This window comes from Metopolophium dirhodum, chromosome 7 (assembly GCF_019925205.1).
Source record: "Metopolophium dirhodum isolate CAU chromosome 7, ASM1992520v1, whole genome shotgun sequence".
Lineage (NCBI taxonomy): Eukaryota > Metazoa > Arthropoda > Insecta > Hemiptera > Aphididae > Metopolophium > Metopolophium dirhodum.
The window spans coordinates 36,002,316-36,022,660 of NC_083566.1; the positions used below are offsets into that span (position 1 = coordinate 36,002,316).

At 31.9% G+C, this 20,345-nt stretch overlaps 2 protein-coding genes across 4 annotated transcripts in view; one reads left to right on the top strand and one right to left on the bottom strand.

Annotated features, from left to right (window-relative positions):
- LOC132949565 (transcription factor AP-2-epsilon) overlaps positions 1–20,345 on the bottom strand; it is a 187,567-nt gene that overhangs the window by 129,359 nt on the left and 37,863 nt on the right. The window lies entirely within an intron of this gene.
- Positions 1,053–13,646, top strand: LOC132949563 (dynein regulatory complex protein 11-like). Of its 2 annotated transcripts, none has more exons than XM_061020513.1 (9): positions 1,053–1,549; positions 4,533–4,697; positions 4,923–5,213; positions 5,299–5,522; positions 5,591–5,879; positions 5,954–6,192; positions 6,559–6,795; positions 6,859–7,065; positions 9,892–13,645. In XM_061020513.1, exons 2-9 carry the CDS (start codon positions 4,652–4,654, stop codon positions 10,282–10,284), a joined length of 1,926 nt encoding a protein of 641 aa, XP_060876496.1. In that variant the 5' UTR covers positions 1,053–1,549; positions 4,533–4,651; the 3' UTR covers positions 10,285–13,645. The 2 variants fall into 2 exon arrangements, with proteins under 2 accessions (XP_060876496.1, XP_060876495.1); XM_061020512.1 differs by lacking the exon at positions 1,053–1,549 and adding an exon at positions 3,554–4,451 and having other exon boundaries at positions 9,892–13,646.

The following is a 20,345-nucleotide window of genomic DNA, read 5'->3' on the forward strand; positions in this document are numbered from 1 at the left end:
TGAATTTTGATACGTCAAAATTTCCAGAAAAATTATCCGTTAAATAATTTACAGTAGAAAAGGGAGTTCTCATTTGAAAAATAGAAGTCCACGGGAAACTCTTTGTGTAGATGTGTGTAGTACAAAAATCTCAAGAGTTTGGGAATATGGTCTCAAAGTATATTTCAAAAATCCAAAAATCAAATTTTAAACGACCGCGTTATTGAAGTAAAAAGGCGGTGAGCTTGGTCGGTGAATTAATCTGTTTATAGGTAGGTAGGTAGGTAGGTATACACACACACACTTGAACCCTTTTTCAGCAGCAGTTGTAGCTTTTACTGTTGAATTTGTTTTTCGTATTTCATTATTTTTAACATTTACAGAACTAATTTTACTGTTACACATAATAGCAATGACAAAAAAAAAAACAGCAATCGGACGTAAAAACGATGAATATACCAGCTCTCCCATACGTATTTGAATATCAGAATATCGATTATTAATCAGACTCATCACAGCATTATCCGTGCTCCATCGTCACGGGTCTTATAATTTTTAATTAGAATATAATATACGGAAAAAAAAAACCACGCGCAATAGTTATATAATCGAACGAAGTGTTCAAACATTCTCTATTTGACTTGCGGAATATACGTATAAACGCGTATACCAATATACCCAAGAACGGCGGGGGCGTCGGCGAGCGGGAGGTCAGGACGTGACCGCAGAGATCGATGTACCGCGGTTGACAACCGGATCGGCCGCAGCCATACTGTTTATAATAATAATAATAATAATAATAATAATAATATTATGCACGCGCACACGACTTGTACGTACATTATTATTTATTATGATTTCGTATTATATACACACAGACGTAAAAACGGACACGGTCGTCCCGTCTTGTCGACCGCGTATTGGTCAGCGTGCAACCGTGCCCCCCCCCCCCCCCGGAGTGGGAGCTGCCGCACAACTGGTTTCACCTGGTCCGGTGGTGAGCTTTTCGCGCGACGACCTCATCGCGGTCGAATCTCCGTTGCCAAGGCAACGTCGGCCGCATTATCGTATTATCACCATTACTACATAGTCGCTATACACACAATATAACTGATATCTAATATAAAAGTGTAATGTATTATTTCGACCGCCGGTCGGCCGGAGTAGGAGGTGTTGTGTTCGCACGATTGGTCGCGTAGATACGTGTCTCGTTTCACTATCCACTATTATAATAATTATTATTATTATTTAATCGCCGTCTCTCGCCTCGATTTCGGTCGACCGTCTCGGTCGTCGTCGCACTGCGCATAACACGATTTAGGGTTGGTTGTAATAACATCAACCATAACCTGGTACTCCCTTCGTCGTCCGCCACGATTTCGACTGTCTTGGCACCGAAACCGCCGCACCTGGGCATGGTCGTCAACCACCGCTGTAGCACCGGACCCGCGTGGAAGGACGCCGTCGGGCGTTTGCGGCAGGTCGAGAGGGACGATCGGGCGTTTGTGCGAGCCGCCCCGAACACCGACAGAGACCTGGTGCGAGCCGCGGCAGCGAGGCTGTACGTTAGGTATATTACGATAATATTATTATATTTGTGCATATCATTATCATTATTATTATTATTATTACGACGTGCTCTTGTGTCTTGATAATATTACATTGTACAGCGATAGGTAACCGCTGTACCGGCGACCGACCGATCTGCCTCCCCGCCAACAGGTAGATCGAATAATTAATATTTCGCGTGTGATGTGTACCTACTCTACACCTACCTATATATATAATATAGTGCCGCAAACGTTATTCAAATTTTAGACCGTCGTCTCAATCTCCGAAACTCCGACGGTCGTTTGGCCATCTCGTAATCTCGCGTACAATTATTATTTACTATTATTATATTATAATATTATTATGACAACCGTTTAATAATATAATATGTGTATATTATATTATAACCGACGAATGTTTTAATATCGATGTCCGATATGTAGTATATACGATAACACACGCGAATACCCACCCAATGTGCTAATAACGAATTGATTAAACGGTAGTCGAGAAAAAAAAACACTATAATACGAACATGTCAGTTGAGTGTGCATTTATAATTTAAAATTATGAACATCAAATATAAATATTATATATCATCGATAATACATTTTGACAGTAATAATACAATTTTATTCATCATTTATAGTACGTAAATATTTTTTTTACCACTGTAAGATTTTTATTAATAATTGGTACCTACCTATTATTATTTAAATTTTTTTTGATAATAACATATTATCTGTTAAGTTTTTTACAAATCAACTTAATTTAAATGAAAAATATTGTATTCATTAAAATAATCTATACTATTATATATTATAAAGAAGAACAATTGTTTGTTGGTTCGGGGTAATTTCTGGAACTACTTAACCGATTTTAAAATGTTTTTTCCATCAGTAAGCTACACTATACCAAGGATCTATACTATTTTATAGACTATATTTTATATCGTTAAGTGTCCCTTATTTTTTTTTTATTGCAAATTTGAGAATTTTTGTACACATAATAATAATAAATTTACAATATTTTTTTTAAATCCAAGGGAATTTGTCACGGGAAGTTTTGAACATCACTACGCTGGGTATTAAATGATAATTTACATACATTTCGAATAATAATAATTAGAGTTGGTATTTTTAACGAGTAACGAAGTTCACGCGATCAGCAAAATGAGCTAGGAATTTGGAATAGTGGTCCACTGGTTCCTCTAATGATCTATAGATACATCTGTGGAATAAGAAAAGATTTTCCTAAATTCACATTTCAAAGAGGTTCTCAAACAAAGATTTTGAGATTCAGGATAGAAGTTGAAATTTTTTTTGGTTTATAAATGGTCGCAGATTATAATAGGTTATAATAGGTTAATTATAACCTATACCTAATAGAAGAAATTAGTATTATTTTTTTTTTGTACAAAAATGGTTACCATTGGTTACTCGGGAAAGTTATAAAATGTATAAAATCGTCGCGTATTCATGGCTTCGATTAAAGAAACTATCTTAAAACCAAAATATGTATGTGTGAAAATAGGTTATATACTACTCAATTGAATTTGACGAAAATCTCAGAGATTGTTTTCAGTGTTCAAGTTTAGAGGGTAAATAGTTTAAACGACTTTATAGAATATACCAAGTGCTAAATCCAATCCGTGACTTATGATTGCCCATCTAGGTCAAATTATTTCCCAAAGATAGGCACAAATTGTCCGTGAACTATGGTACACTAATATTAAGATACGCCTATATATCGTATATACTTTGTAGAATTTGTGATAAAAAAAAAACTGCAAACGGGCGAAGCCGGGATATTCAGCTAGTATATATATTATCAAACTTATTTGACAATAAATATTATGTATAAATACTGTTATTATTGATACATAATGTATATTTTTTCTGATGGTTTGATTATTTATACTGAACTGTGAAAACGGAATGTACGAAAATAATGAATCGTTTAAAATACCAATTATAATTTATAGAATATGCAAAGTTATGAACAATTTGCAGTTATAGTTATTGACATTAAAATAATATTTTACATACTTATGAAAAGTGTTATCACGATATAATATATATTTGGATAGTAATCATATAATATTATATTTTATTATTATTCATACGAATTATTGAATTTGTATGAGTACAGAATATAAAAGTACGCTTTTAAAATTATGTTGAAACCTACTGATAAACAAACCTAATCTACCATTGACAGTGTAGCCTGAATATAGCCTTATAGGTATACTTACATAAAAATATACATGTATTCAATTAATTTCTCCTTAAATGTCTTAAGATATATGGTGACTAGTAACGAACTAACGGCATGCCATAACAACATTATACAACCACAGTTACGGATTTTTTTAAAAAAATTATTAATGTGCACTTTTGGACGTATACTTGAACTCAAACAAATTCTTATTGGTGAAGACTTCTCAATATACACGTATGTTTGATTAAAACGTATTATTATTTTGTACATTTTGAAATGTTTATATGCGGGTGTATATAGACCGATAATTGGAGAATTGAATGATATGAAAATAACCTATGACCAGTTTGAACTAAGTATACCTCGGTGTTTCCGAAATGAGAGACTATCATTTTTAGACGATATGGACAATAAGATCGATGAAATAAATAACCGTATTTTAATAGAAGAAAACAATAACTTATTAAGCGAAATACAAAACGAAAACATTGAAACAGGAGATGTAAAGCGGTCTAGCACTAGTCAATTGATCAGTCAAGAGTCATCCGAATCCTATTTCGATGTAGACAAATTTGTTTTCGATGTACAACCTGTAACTACATTTGAAAAAATTTTAAGTGCGGATAATTCAAGGGAATTGTCTATAAAACTCATTCAAAAACATATCAGAGCAGTAAAAGATCGTGTGGCTGTCAATGAATGTATATGCGTATAAACTTATGTTATAGCAACTAATATTATTGAATATTTTTTAATCTATTTATAGTTTTTGTTTAATTTAGTAATATTCGCTAGAATAACTAGAAGCAATATAATTTCCGGGAAGTATAAACAGCCTAGCAAAGAGAAAGGCCAAGAAGCGGCAGTAAAGATTCAACGATTTTGGAGACATTATCGAATAATGACAAAAGTTAATGCTAGGAAACTAAAACGACACGTTCAACTTGGTAAATTTATAATTCACGTTTTTCAATTATAAAAATGTAACTTAATTTATATCGAAGTTTAATTTTACTCATATCTACTTTTGATAAGTACTTAAAGTAGGTATCATATTATTCGAACTAAAGCTATATTAATTACAAAATAATAAATTGTATAGTTTACATCAGCTGAGTTTATATATATTATAAAAATGTATTATTAAAATGTATGTAAAATGTTTATAATAGGTATGTACATTACTAGTGAAAAACTGAATTTCGATATTAATCGTGAACTAGAGGATACAATTCGAATACAACAAACTGAAGCAGATATAGAGTATCGTAAAATTATAAGTAAATTGGAAGACAATTTTATCCAACGCAACAAATATGAAATAATAGAAGAAATCGAAGATGAGCTTAGAGCGTACGTGTGGACGTATTTTGAAATGTGTCATCATTTACCGTCTTGGCCAAATTCAAAACCTATCATGTTCTCTGACGATAATGATAAAATTATTGGATTACCACCGATAAGTAAAGACAATATTATTCCAATATAACTTATACCATGGTGTAATATTATGCATAAAATTTATAATATATTTTAAATTGTATCTAGTTTTATCGCCAGCTATTTTGAAACAGTTAAATATACCACGTGTACATTATATGTCAGCATTAAAACAACGATTACCACTTGGAGGTTCGGCAATTATTCAAACAGGAAGGTGGATGACTATAGAAATGGCTGAAATACTTGCAATGTTAATTATAGAATTTGAAAGAAAACCAGCAAAAGAGAGAAATGTTCTAATCAAACAACTGGCAGAAAAAAATAAAATTGTAATGTGTTTAAAAAAAAAAATCAATCTGTAGAGTATACTTACACAATATATTTATTATATACGTAGGAAAAAGAAAAAAAACTTGAAAGCTTAAAACTTAAGGAAAGGTTAACAGCAGCAGTTAAAATTGTGGGCATCGTTTTGGAATCAAGTGAATTAACGGAATGGTTTAAAGAAAGGTTTAATGAATATGATAGTAATTGGGCGTTAGATAGTGGAATCGAAAATGAACCAAGGGAAGATCTAATAAAATCTGAAATTTATTCAAAGGCTCAAGTGGAACTTAGAACTATAGTGGATGAAACTATTAAGGAAGAATTAGAAATTCTAAAAATGGCATATGCTCGGGATTTGAGTAAAATCGTTATTAAAATATTTTATACATTTCGAATTTTAGTTTTTAATATGCACTATATAAACTTATTACAGAAAAGAAATATAAAAAACCAAAAATAAAAAGTACAAAAATAAAAAAAGGTCGGAAAAAAAAAATATTAACACCAGATCCAGATGAAATCTTTGAAGAGTTGGTTAAAAACAATCTGATCAAAAAATCAGTAACCTCTAGATTTATAGATTTTCAAGGAGAAGTATCATTGAGCGCTTGTGTATTAAGAGAAGAACCATATTATTCTGATCCACCCTATTGCTTAGGTGATATACGTCAAGTAAGTTAACTAAACTTGACTGGAATTCTCTACAGAAATTATATATTTTTTTGTTACTAATATACTTTTTTTTATTATTATTAATTAAGAGCTCTATGAATTACACAATCATACTATTATATACCATGTAACACATTAATAGTGGCCAATGACCAATGAAGTCGAGTGCTTTTATTTATAATAAAAAAAAAATTATATTATAATTTATAGCTTAACAACTAAGTATATATAGTAAATACAATAGATATTTATTTATAATCATTCAATCTCAATTATTTGATCGTACTATAATAGGTATACCTAATATTAATAATAAGGAAAAACGAATTAAAATAAGTCTAAGTATATTAATTCATATTTGTATAGATTATCAAAGAGTTTTGTGTTATTGGTTTGATTTTTGAGGAGCTTCGTACATTGAAAAATATCGAATTCAGTCGATCACTATTGATAGCTGGTCCACAAAAGTCCGGCAAATCAATGTTAATAAATGCAATATGTACAGAAACTGGATCATTAAAGATCGAACTTACACTGAAGAATGTGTCAGAAAATTATCCAGAACTTTCGAAAATAAATAAATTAGTCAATAATATTATTAAGGTGCAATATTACGTGATACCTCCGTAGTTTTGAATACAAACAAAATCATTTACATCTTTATAGTTTGCTAAGACATATCAACCAGTTGTGATCGAAGTGGATTTAGCTGATGTTCCATTTTATAAGAAAATTCCAAAAGATTTAAAAGTATATCAACCGAATTTGATGGCGAAGTTGATGATAAAGCTTTTGAAATCATTGAGCAAATCTGATCGTATAATAGTTATAGGAAAAGCAACAAGCCCTTGGTTGACTGCCGGAACAAAATTAGTATGTATTGAATACTATACCAACATATAACATGTACATTAAGTTTGGTAATGATTATTTAATAGCATTGTTATTATATGATTCATGAAGTAAATAATTAATTTAATTTCAAAATATAACATACGCAAACCATAACATGGCATAATATTACATAATTAATAGTAAAATACTATTATTATAAGAATAAATTATTAAGTTTTAATAACTTTTACATAATGTAAGACTGAAGTTGATCATAATGTTTAACTTTCACGAAAAATTAATTACGGTTTTGTCTGTTAAAATATTTAGGACGTGCGTATAAACCTACATAATGATTTAGATGATAATATAAAAAAGTCATGGTAAAATAAGTTATTTATTAATACAGTAGAAGATAAACTATAATAATGAATTAATAACAATCACTAGGGAAATTTGTATAGGTTTAAAGTTAGAATAATAATTTTCAATAACAATAATTAAAGTATGTTTACGGGGCTTTGAATTTTTGTGTCTGTTTTTATATAAAGTCATACGCTTATTGCTTTTACCTGCATACACCATGCACACATTACACATACATTATAGCTCCATTACGTTGGCACTTTTTTAAATTTAAGTTTCAACTTTGGCTGCCCTGGCTATATTAGTTACATAATATTTAAGTAGATTTATATAGTCAACATTATATTATATAGAAAAAAACAGGAGTTTATCAAAAAATTAATATTATTAGTACTCAATAATATAGTATATAAAACATATACAAAATATAAAATATTTTTAACGATTATTTATTTTTGGATTTATTGATAAATATATGAAATTGTGTCCTTTTTTATATTTTTGATTTGATTCAAAATGTCAACGCACAAATATTAATATTATACGAGTAGGTACGATAATATAATATAATCTATTAAACCTATATACCTATACCTATATATGGCTATAAATGTATTTTAAAGTATAATACAAACTATTACGAAATATTCAAAACTGCTATTAAATGTTAAAGGAAAAGAACAAGAGGGGATATCATCCCAAATGGGTACAGCAGTTTTGAGATATTTGTGGTTCAGGTGAGTTTTTCTTATATACTGTATTGGGCCCGCCCATCGATATTTCACTTGAACCAAACCACGAGGCTGTTCTCAGTCGAATCGCGACAAGCATCTAGGACAATGTTTTATGTTGTCTTGCTTTTTATCGATTATATTATACACATTCGTGTGTGTGTGTGTGTGTATAAAAAATTAAAAATAACAATAATAACACGGTGCGTGTGTGCGGTGTGCCAAGTCCAGAGATTTTTACTTACGATATTATATACCAAACGGTGACGGCGGCGGGCGGACGTGAGGGATGGAGAATGGGAAAAAAAAATGCTCATAACATAGAGGAACCCGTAAAACCCAACGTGCTCGTTACACTGTAGAGTATAGAGCGTATACCATATAATTATTCCATTCATTAACCGCATACCTATGACACGGAAAAATCTCCGCATCCCATCGCATCCATTGTCTCGGCATTTACACGGGCCTATATAAAGCTCGGGCCATTATAATTATGATTAAACGATTCTTATTTTTTTTTTTTTTTTTTTTATTTTTTTTGTTCATATTATGATACGAAATAAATATGATTCACTGCTCCGCTCGTTTATGCGCTCGCCGTTCGCAAGGGGTTAATTATGTCACGTATATACGGACCGAGCAAAATGTTTCAAAATTAAATGTAATTATTTATATTGTTAATAATAACATAATTTTATATTAACGAGTTAGTTGTATGTATAGGTACATATTATTGTTAATATTATTAAATATTAACAAATACGTTTCCGTTTATCGTTTTTTTTTTTAAAAACGCTATTTTTTAATTCCCCTAAAACTTTAAAAAAAAATTAAACTAAAATGTTATTTTTAATTGTTTTTATGAATACTAAATTTTGAACTAGGTACCTACCTATAACAAGTTTTGTTGAATCTCTGCAATCATTTTTTTATATACCTACCTATTTAAATATTGTTTACAAAGTAATTTTTCTTAAGCGATATCTTTGTTTATATTTTCCAAAACAATACATTTGTCTCATTTAAACCAAAAGCTATTTTTATTGCCCTTATAAATATAACGGTAGGTACCTATATTTGTTTTGAGATTTTCAATAATTTCATCGTGAACTGCTTTTCATTGACGTAGCGTATATAGTGTATTAGTATATAGTATATTATGTATATGAGTTACTCTATCCACTGTATGAGTATATGCATATAAATATATAATCCGGCCGGAAAACCTGCTATAGAAACGCGAAATGTATTCTAATGATATGATAACCATAAAGCCATAAAGGAAAAATATAAATAAGATAATAATTTATTATAATAATATAAGTTAAATTTAGTTAAGAAAAAGGAAACACATACTGACATAATGGTACCAACTTTAAAGTTCATAATTTATGTATACGTAAATATATATTAAATAATTGGTATGACTTGAATTGAATAAATATACCTATTAATATTACTGGCTATGTAATCAAATTCAATGTGATCTATCTTTAAAATCATATCACTATACGAACGTAATAACCGTTAAAATATTTATGAATCCAAATAACAAGTAATAAAGTATAAATATCATGAGATGGCTGTTGTCAGCTATTTTATAGTATAATGGTTTATGCAATTTAAAATGGCCTAATGGAATAATAATAACATTGAATAAGAATTAATTTAATGTAAATATAACAGAATAATAAATAGCACCGTTAGAAGTCTATGCCAAAAAATATTGTCACTAATAATTTAATTGAAATAAATGTATTTTCAGTCAAAAATATTTGAAACCATTGTGTTCACCGTGCCTGACGACTGTACTATATTTTTATTTCTCAACGACTTACTAATGAGCTATCCAGTAGTCAGCCGAAGATTTCCAGTTACACCATTGACCAAAATGTTGGCCGGTTATTCAAAGCAGATGATAGCCGACATTGTGGCCGAAGTGATGACCACTGAACGGCTGCTAACAATAAGACAATATCCATTGAATCCCGTGGAGTTTGTACCCGTAATGTTCAAATATCCGAAGCAGAACCCTCAACAGTTTGAACTTTACAAAAAGTGGTATGACAAATATGTATCTATGGGTATAAGAAAAGTATTAGAAATGGAAGCAAAACTAGCGTTAGTAAATAAAATTACAAACAAAAAATTAAAATAAACATTTCTGATGTATGAGAGTCACATTGTGAGTATTTTGGAACTAATGAATTAATTTGCAATATAATAGGCATATAGGTATATAGTATAATTTAATGTTATAGGCTTTCATAAAGTAACTACAGTAATCATACTGCAGTAAGTTTAGAATACAATTATTTAAATAATTCAATTTTTTCATTCATCAGTGAACAATCAAAAATTTTAATTTGCATATTTCAATCGATCACTGATAAATGAACGATACAAACAAATTTAAATTGTATTCCATCTTACTGCAATTATTTCATGAAAGCCCGCATACATTATAATATATTACCTATATATTACAAATTATAGGTACCTCCTAATCTATTAGTTCCAAAATATTGTTCACTCACGATATGAGTCTCATATGTTTCAATGTTTATTTTAATTTTTTGTTTGTAATTTTATTTATTTATTTTTGTTTTCATTTCTAATATATTTTTCTGACACCTATATTTACTTACATATTTGTCATACAACTTTTTTAACAAGTCAAATTGTAAAGGGCTGCGTTACTGTGAATTGTGATAAATAATAAATCTGATGATGATACATTAAGTTGAATAGTGGTATAAATATTAAATTATAAATTATAAAAAGGGTAAACTTTTTTGACAGAGTAAAAAGTTTCTTATCGAAAATCATTAAAAAATACTAAAAGAAAAAAAATAGCACCTCATTGTAAAATCAATACATTCATCAATTCGTTCAAAATTTAAAAAACCGTATTAACAGTTGTGTAATATCTACCCATAGTTTGCGAGGAGGTGTATATGTTGTATAATATAAAACATAAAAGAAAAAAATTAAAAAACAACAACAAGTATTATTCCGTGGAAAAAATGTTTACGGTTAAGAACCGACGATAAAAAAAAAAAAAAACTATAATTTTGTGGAGTGGGTGTATTAATACGTACGTTTTATCTATATATACGGCAGCCGCTTTATATCTCAATATACCTACTTATAATATAGTACGAAAATACATAGAAACCGCGATAAGGGTGGTATATAGATAAGCTATCTGGTGGCGGAAAAGGCAAAGGGCGAGAAAACCGACGCGAAAAGCGCACGCACCGCACGCAACTCGGTGGTAACGAAGTATTCGTTTTAATAAAATCGGACTCGCGACTTTTTTTTTCGCCAATCCAATTCGGCGGCGGCGGCGGCAGATTTTATTACGCGGTCCGCCGGGCGCGCGACTCACTTCCGTTGCGCGGGAGCGGCTGGCGGCAGGGTGGGCTATATACGAAACGGGTGGGCGAGAGCGCTCGGGTGGGTGTGTGTACGCCGGTGTGACGGGAAAGCGCGATGTGGGTGTGGGTGTGGGTGCGGGTGCGGGTGAGCGGTGAACGCCGCGCGGCGTGCGGTTGCCAAGGGGCTGACTGACGTGCGCTGGACGCGCGACGGCCGCTCGGGGCGCGACGGTTGGCCAGGATTGGGTGCGATTGGGCGGTGAGGGTGGGTGAGCTTGCGCCCGGAGCGCATTGATCGGCGCGAAGTTCGCACCGCGGCCCGCGCGCCAGCGTACGCTCGCGCGAAAGCTCAATATGGCCCCCGCTCGCGCGCTATGTCCCGCTTGAGCGTCGCGCGCGCGTACACGCACACACGCTGGCCACAGCGCGACACATAATATACCTCTCCCCCGCCACCTCCGACCATTTTGTTATACTCCAAGTACCACGTCACTGGTATTATAACATTATTATTGTTGTTAAGATTTAGGTACCTATACACAATATATATATATATATATATATATGTGTATTTCAATTGGTATACCAACCGGCAACCATATTATCACGGCTAGTATTTGTGATATGAAATATAGGTAGACATTGGTAGGTTTACCGATCAGTGTTCACGGTAATGTCGTTTATTTTTTTTTATCGCTAGTATATATTATTGTAATCATTTTTCGTTAACCTAAAGTAACAACATTTAATATGATAAAAAAAAAAAAATGTTCTATATAGAGAGGTGCATACAACTATCCGTTAAATTCAAAAACTGCACACTTTTAGAAGGTTGAAGTTCAAAGTTAAAACACAACATTTTTTAGATTAAAACAGCACAAGTCTTAAGATTGTTGTAGCCACACACTATTATAGCTATTACCGTCAGTCAAGTGGGTGGTACTCTTCACAATAATTACATACGAATTTAATATTTCTTTTTACATAATAGCAATAATATCATCTTTGTAGACATTTGTTTTGTTCATTCTGGGTGACAAGAAATTAGAATATCGCAATTTAAAAAGAAATGTAATGTTTCAATTAAACTTGGTGAAAGTTTTTAACGTTCATAATACGTCTACAGGTTTATAAATTAAAAATATGGTGCGGTGGTTTCCCTATATATAGGTACTTACAATGAACCGATGAAGTACGCGGTTTTCGTCCATCGATCTTTTTTAAGTCGAAATCATAAGTGCGCGGGTTGGATGCAACCAAAACTTTCAGAAACATAAATAACATAAAAACAAAACAAAAAACAAATAACAATAACAAAGCACAATAGTGCATACCTTTTATATGCCTACAGGCGTCACGCTGTGTTCAAAAATTATTTTCTGAATAAAACCAACTATACATTTTACTAAAAAAATTCGTGAACATAATTTTCATCGGAAACCTTTGAATTTTGTATTATTTAATGTACCTTATTCGATGTATAATATATGAATGGGTAGTATTAAATAATGTGTGTACATTTATTTACCTTCAAGTTTCAATTGAGCACTCGAGCGTGATCAACATTTATAGAAAATGTATTAAAATACAGAATACAAGTATATACTATAATATGATAAGTTATGTACATATTAATAGTATATATTGTTATAAGTTCGTTTATAATTATTATTTTTGAGAAAAAACAACGTATGAATGTACTATAGCGACTAATGTAACGAATTATGATAAACAATAAATAGCATATTATACCGTGCAGTGTTCCTGCACAAATGCACGAAATAGTGACAAAATAACTATTTATTTTTAAGGAAGCGTTATAATTTGTTTATGCTATAGGTAACAATAATCAATATTACTTATAAAGTGCGATGTATTACTATTATGCAATGTAATAAGAACTTATGCGTGATCGAAATGTTTTTATTGGAAACAATTCGAGGGAGAGACTTCGACGTATAAATTATCTATTCAAATTTCCGGAGTTTATTACTGAAACTGAAATCAAAAATATTTTTTATCGGAGTTATTAATATAGGCGTATAGTGATCACGCAACCATTTTATCGAGGTTTTAATCGGATTACGCGCAATTAAAATACTTTGTAAATAATGGTCGTAGATGCGTCCCAGTATAGGTACGAAAAACCTGTGAATATATTACATCTATACGTAGATGAATGATGGACGCATTTAACGACATTTTAAACGACACGAGGCATTTACGACTGGCCGTGAAACTAAACTACACAGTTTAAGCGGTATACAGGTTGAAGTGATGAACGCGCGTGTAGTGGAAACCTAGCTTAACTCTTAAGGTCTACAGGAAATTTATGTCAACCGCGTGGCTTAACTGTTTACATTTTTAGCATATGGGTACTTATTAAGGAATAACGGTTCGGGTTTCGCTTGTAGTCTGAGCACCGAAGGCGCCTCTAGTCGGTCTTGGAGAAAAACGCGGTGGTCGCCCATTATTATTCACCAGCTCGATCAAACGGCTTTCGCGTCGTTGTCCGCGAGCGTGCGTATATGCAAGTGTGATGAAATTCCAAAGGAACGGTTTTGTGCGAGCTCGTCGGTCATAATTTTCGGTTTGTTGAAACGCATCGACCGTTTCCCCGGGGAACCGCGTTAAGTTAAGGGGCATAATATCATACACCTATATAATATTCACAGGTCGTTTGTATACAGGGACGGACGGTTATTCATATATACGCATCTTCGACCGTTATAGGCATTGTTTTTAGTATTAATCATCGAACTAACATATTATTATGATGTGTGTACCTATTGTATATTGTGTGTGCCTAGACGGCTAGACACATTTGTAAAATCTAAGTTAAACCATTGTAAAATAGTCACGTTTTACCAGGCGTACGCACCCTGCTGTCGATTTAAATTGTATAACTTATTGTACGCGTGGCTATAGGTATAGGTAATCGTATAAAATAGAATTTAATAAATCCATACAAATTCTGCTGTATTAATGTTTGAATGCATAAAAAGATGGCGGGCGTGCCTATTATTATTGGAACTTTGGTGTAGTGCATTTTACCAATGTCATAATATCTGCATTAACCACAGTAACGTATATTACCGTACAGCCCATAATAATTACCCATACATCCATACCGATTTCCAAAATATTAGGTATCTAAGAGCCATTAGGTATCACTATACTAGCTATATAGTTGGGCCCATGTAAATGTTATCAATGCATTGTTTTTATTAGGTAATCGTTCGTAATTGTAGCTTTAATTGTACGTAATATTATATTAAACGAAAAACCCGAAGTCAACATATAGTGAGTATTACACCAAACGATAAAACAATTTTCTATACCTTATACCCTATACCTCTAGAGCTCTAAACATACTAATAATTCGTTCGGTATACTTGTGAAATCCATACTTTTAGCATTACGCGTTTCACGACAACATTATTTAATATAGCCTTATTATGTATGGTTTGTTGTGATATAAATAAAAAATATAAAACTTGCTATATTTGAAGATCACTGTACTGCAAACACGACCCTCAGAGTAAATTAAAAAAACGGTTATAATACATTAAACATCTATAGGTTATATTATACATTATTGTACTGACTTTCAGATAATATAATATATTTCACTACATCGATGGTATGATAGCATTGCAGACAGCATATAGGTTCATATATAAATACGATTTAAATATTACAAATATTGGAATATATAATACATATTATATCCATTAGTGTACATTCCTATTTTTAGTATTATAATAACACATTTTATTCATACTTACAATCAAAATTATTGAATACGCCTAAATATTTTATAAACAACAAGTGCCACCTATTTTTTTAATCAGTATTGGCTATTATTTCTAAATAGCTTTTTTAAAATTTTGAGACAATGATTCCAAATAAATACAATTAATATAGAATCAATTATAATTTACACCCACAACCCAATTTTTTTAAATTTAATTTAAATAGTAAATATATTTTTTTTTTTTTTTTTACCAACTTCAGTGATTGTAAAAATATGCGACCACCACTGAAAAATACCTACAGTAGTGTTGCTTATATGATTTTAACTCTTGATTAAACACAAACGTGACATAAAAATATAAATTAATATAATGTAAATCGTATATTAAAATAATTTAAACTTTAAAGTAATGAGGTCAGTATTATAATATATGGTGGTCTCATTGAAGCTAATTTTGATAGTGTATATTATCTCTCTCACATTACATAGTTTCAAGTTGAAACATATATTATGTATATTTTCTATGATTATGAAACATGGAATATGACTTATTTTATAAGCAAGTTGATAAAATAGTAGGTATAGAATTTATTGTATTTGCATAAATTTGATAGATTTGTAATGTGATAAAAGGGTAATGGCATAATGGTAATTTAAAATTAAATTGGTATCAAATATAACGTGAAACGAAACTTTTATATCTTTATCGTTTCGTTAATCGGGGTCGTTTTTATTTTATTTCAGAAAAGTTTTTCTTGTTTAAAAAATATTTTATCCCTTCCAAGCAAAATATAAAATTTAATTATAAAACTACTTACTTAGTAACCCGTTAAAAACTAATTTAATTTGTCTGAAGAGATTCTGTAAAGAAATAAAACAAAATCTTTAATATCGTATGAAAAGTGTATTTATTAAAGGCTTGCGAATAATTTTTGAAACATTTTTATTTCACATTTTTTATACTTATTTATAATTATTTCCAGTTCAGCATATTATTGTGGTCGTTCTCTAGGGCGATTTATCGACATTTAGTTTTTGAAATCGCACTTAAAATACAATGACTACAACGCTGTATGATTTTATTACCTTTATACTCGTATGACTACCTTTATATTGTTATATGTATATTGCAATATTTATATGTTTTTTATTCTTATCGCGTAGATCATAATATCAAGAATGCAAACAAATTAATAGAACGGGTTCAACCACCCGCCGTGTGCACTTTAAAAAGTTTATTTAATTTAATTGCCCCGACGACGGCCATCTGCCCTGTAACAGTTATTAAAATCAAAAATCCATTAATCTCTTTTTTTATAAATATTTTTTTTTTTTTTGCCACAAGCCTTTTTCCAATTAATTTCCCGCGACACGAGATCTTTTGATGTTTGTACATAGTTAATTGACTCATTTCGTAGGTACACGCATGCGGTTGTTTACATGTCATTTACACACGGCCTTGATCCAACAACCCTCTAAGTCGATGAGACCGACCCCTTTATACATATATATCATATATATTATAGAATAAAATTTAAATTTCACGGACGGATTGGTTTTGTAAAAAATCAATTTTGGATTTGCAATTCGAATCTTTCGGGCGAGAGCGAAAAATACACACGGGCGCACCCTCGTCGGTGACGGTGACGCCACTGATGGCCTCATAATCGTTTTATTCGCGGCGTCTTTGGTTTTCCGTTCCGAATGTCCGCTCCGATTGAACTCACCCCTATCCTCTTCAAAGTTGGTTTAGTACTCAATTTTCATCACGCGCAGATCATTAAGGTCCCAGACGACGGTGACCCCTTATTGTCACCGTAAAAATATAAAATCAATGTCTAAAAATTTCACGTACGCGATGACGTTGTTGGTTTTTCAACACAATACGCCTGGAAAACATGTCACACCAATACACCTAGTATTTTATTTTTATATTCTCATTTTTGAAAATCCTTTAGGTATCATTTAAAAAACAGCCTTAAATAGTATATTTCATTACGTAACATACGTGACTAGTTTTATATCAGGAAAGATCTAAACTTGGGCATATAGACGCATATAACGTAAGTACATGATATTATAATATAATATGTTAAATTTAAATTATTGTACGTAAGAAAAACGGTTCAACTCTATTTGAACCATTCGACCTATAGTCATGAACTTATGACTAACCCAGAAGGATATTGGAGGAAAAGTTGATTTTAGTCTCAAATAAATATAATATACATTCGTTATGATTCATTGCGAGTTAAATTAAAAAAATTTAATATATGACAACAACATATTATAATCCTAATTGCAATACTCTGTAAAATGCCAAAATGGCTATATTAATTACCGAAATGACAATATAAATGGATACACATAAACAGCGTATTGTTTGATTCACTATTTGTTCGTATTGTGTGAAAAAACCACCCTTCCTATAATCCTTCAGTAATACGAATGGTGTATTGTGTACATATATTATACATGTGTGTATGTGATTTACAATCCATTAGGTCTTATCCGGATAATTGTTCGTAAATCACTGATAGGTCAATTGAACTGAACAAAGCACCCTCGGTACAAGAGTTTTTTACTCGCAGTTGGTTTGTTCAACAAAAATACATAACCTATGCAATTACAATAATAATTATAATTACTGTCGAAAACACAATCATTCGAATGTTCTCGATAAGCGGCAACGTGCATTAATCGTCATTATATATTATTATTCATCTGTCAAGGACAATAAAAATGAAGGTGAACGCAAAGTGTTTAAACTAATTTAAAACATATAGTTTTAGGTATGAGTTTTCAATATAGTTTGCATAAAGTTTTTGTTTGGGTTACGTAAATACCCCACCACGAGAATAGTAAATATAAACCGGTCAATTAGTATTTACACTATATAATATATAATATAAAGTGTAGATTAATAATTGTATAGTTGAATGCGTAGCACAACAGTAATTAATTATTATTTTATGTACCTCGATTAATATTGAAGTGTCAACAATTATGATTATGTTCAAAATGAAAAATTCTTCTTTTGTCTTCCCAAGTACAAAGGAACATGGGTAAATGTAGTAATCACTAATCAGTAATCACAATTGTTTATACTTTGACATTTATTTGGAAACTCTATTTGATATTATTTGTGATGTACTGATATAATTACAAGTGCTATGACGTGATAAAAATATGAAATAATAATTTTTTTTTTTTTTTTTAATCATTATTAACGAATTTTTCGGGAAAAAAACAAACCAAGTAGACATCGTTTTAAATGCCACAGACGATATATTATGTTGAACAACCATGTGTGATGTGACGGTATTATCTGATGTATTTATGACCCCAAGGTGTCACGCGTAAAAGAAAATGTTTCTCGGCGCGCACATTGTACCATCTGAGATTTGATCCGATATAAATTCAGCAATTTGTCAAACTCTGCTGGTGCGCGTGACGCACTTTCAAGTTTCTAATTATAAAAGGCGTCCGTAAAATTATTCAAGTGCTAAGCGGCCCATACACGATCAATATTCGACATTGACCGTGCAATGGGTTACACTGATGGTATACTTCAGTGCTTCACAGTACTTACAATATTGAAAACAGCGAAACCGTTTTGATATTTGCCGACGGGTTTTTATCGATATCAATAATAATATCACTGATCGTGCATGGGCCGCTCTACGAGCGTCTTATATAGGTACTAAGATATTATGATATTGCTACCGATATACAAGCATCGGTAAATGGGAATCAGAAGGCGTACCGGTATAATATGCCATTACTAATAAATTCAAGTTTCGATCGATCATCAACGTGTACCTATAATTGGTGGATACGAATTTGGTTGTCAACATTTCGTCCAGTTTTTTTTTTTTTTTTTGTGAAAATTTTAACTCAAAAGCATAAAACGTATAACTCGCGCAACTTCAAAATATGTTGTTCATATAATCATATATATATATCGTCAGCTCCGGGATTCGAATAAAATCTACGACTCGTACAGGCTGCGGCGGCGGAGACGGAATGTCGGACCACGTACCTGTTATACGGTCGCGTCCAGACATTCGAATCGAATATTTATGTAATTCTCTTCCTCGTGTGCGTATGGCGTGTGTATTGTGCGCGCGAGGTATAACATTATTATTTTATTTACGTACGTATCAATATTATGCGTATATATACATAGGATATCATGATTACGGGTGTCAGCGCGACGGAATATATATACATATTCACGCATGACCCTCAGGGCGGTCGGCACGATCCTTCCAGCGCCACACCACATTATGCTACAGCTCTAATTGTACGCATTTCATTTCGGTTCTCCGACTACCGAATTTATTATCATAATATATTTATGTATTTATTTTTTTTTTTTTTTGTATTATTATTTTAAACAGTAGTGGGTAATTTGCTGTTATCGTGTGTGTGTGTGTGTGTGTGTGTGTGTATAATATTAAAATACGTATTTACGCACGCAGAACGGGGTGCGGAGATGTCCAAGTGAACAGTAGCCGGGCGGCTACTGATTGCTATAATTTCCGTGTTTGGCCAATAATAATAGGGCTCAACAGTAGCCACGGCCGGCTTGTGTGTGTGTGATTGACGCCGGCATGTGCCCCGAGACAAATATGTGTGTGTGTGTTTTTTTTTTCTCTTTTTAACTTACCACTTATTTATATACGTACGTGTGTGTGTGTGTGTGTGTGTGTGTGTGTATATACATTTATATATATATATATATACGATTGTCCGTATTGTTCCCACGTGATTTACATTTTTAAAATTCATATAATATATATAATACGCGTGCAGTATATATTATATTACACACGTACCTACCCGTTTCCCCCGAAACCACTGTGTTTAAAATTTTTCGAATTTCCATAATCGGTAGCCATCGAACGTGTATCGGTAGCTCGGGGATGTCACGATTCGGTTTTCCCATAGGAATACATTATTATCGTTATTCAGTGTTGCGGTGGAGAAGAAAAAAGAAATGGAAACGACCTCTCGATTGTTTTCGAAACTATTTACCTCTGCCCACGGCCACCCCACATCGCGCGCATACATTATAAT

Bases quoted from the DNA above. Each gene is read 5' to 3' on its own strand.
- LOC132949563 (XM_061020512.1), top strand. From the start codon at position 4,076: ATGAAAATAACCTATGACCAGTTTGAACTAAGTATACCTCGGTGTTTC. The intron at 4,452-4,532 runs GTATATGCGTAT...TGTTTAATTTAG, and splicing joins TCGTGTGGCTGTCAATGAAT to TAATATTCGCTAGAATAACT. The intron at 5,523-5,590 runs GTAATGTGTTTA...TTATATACGTAG, and splicing joins TGGCAGAAAAAAATAAAATT to GAAAAAGAAAAAAAACTTGA.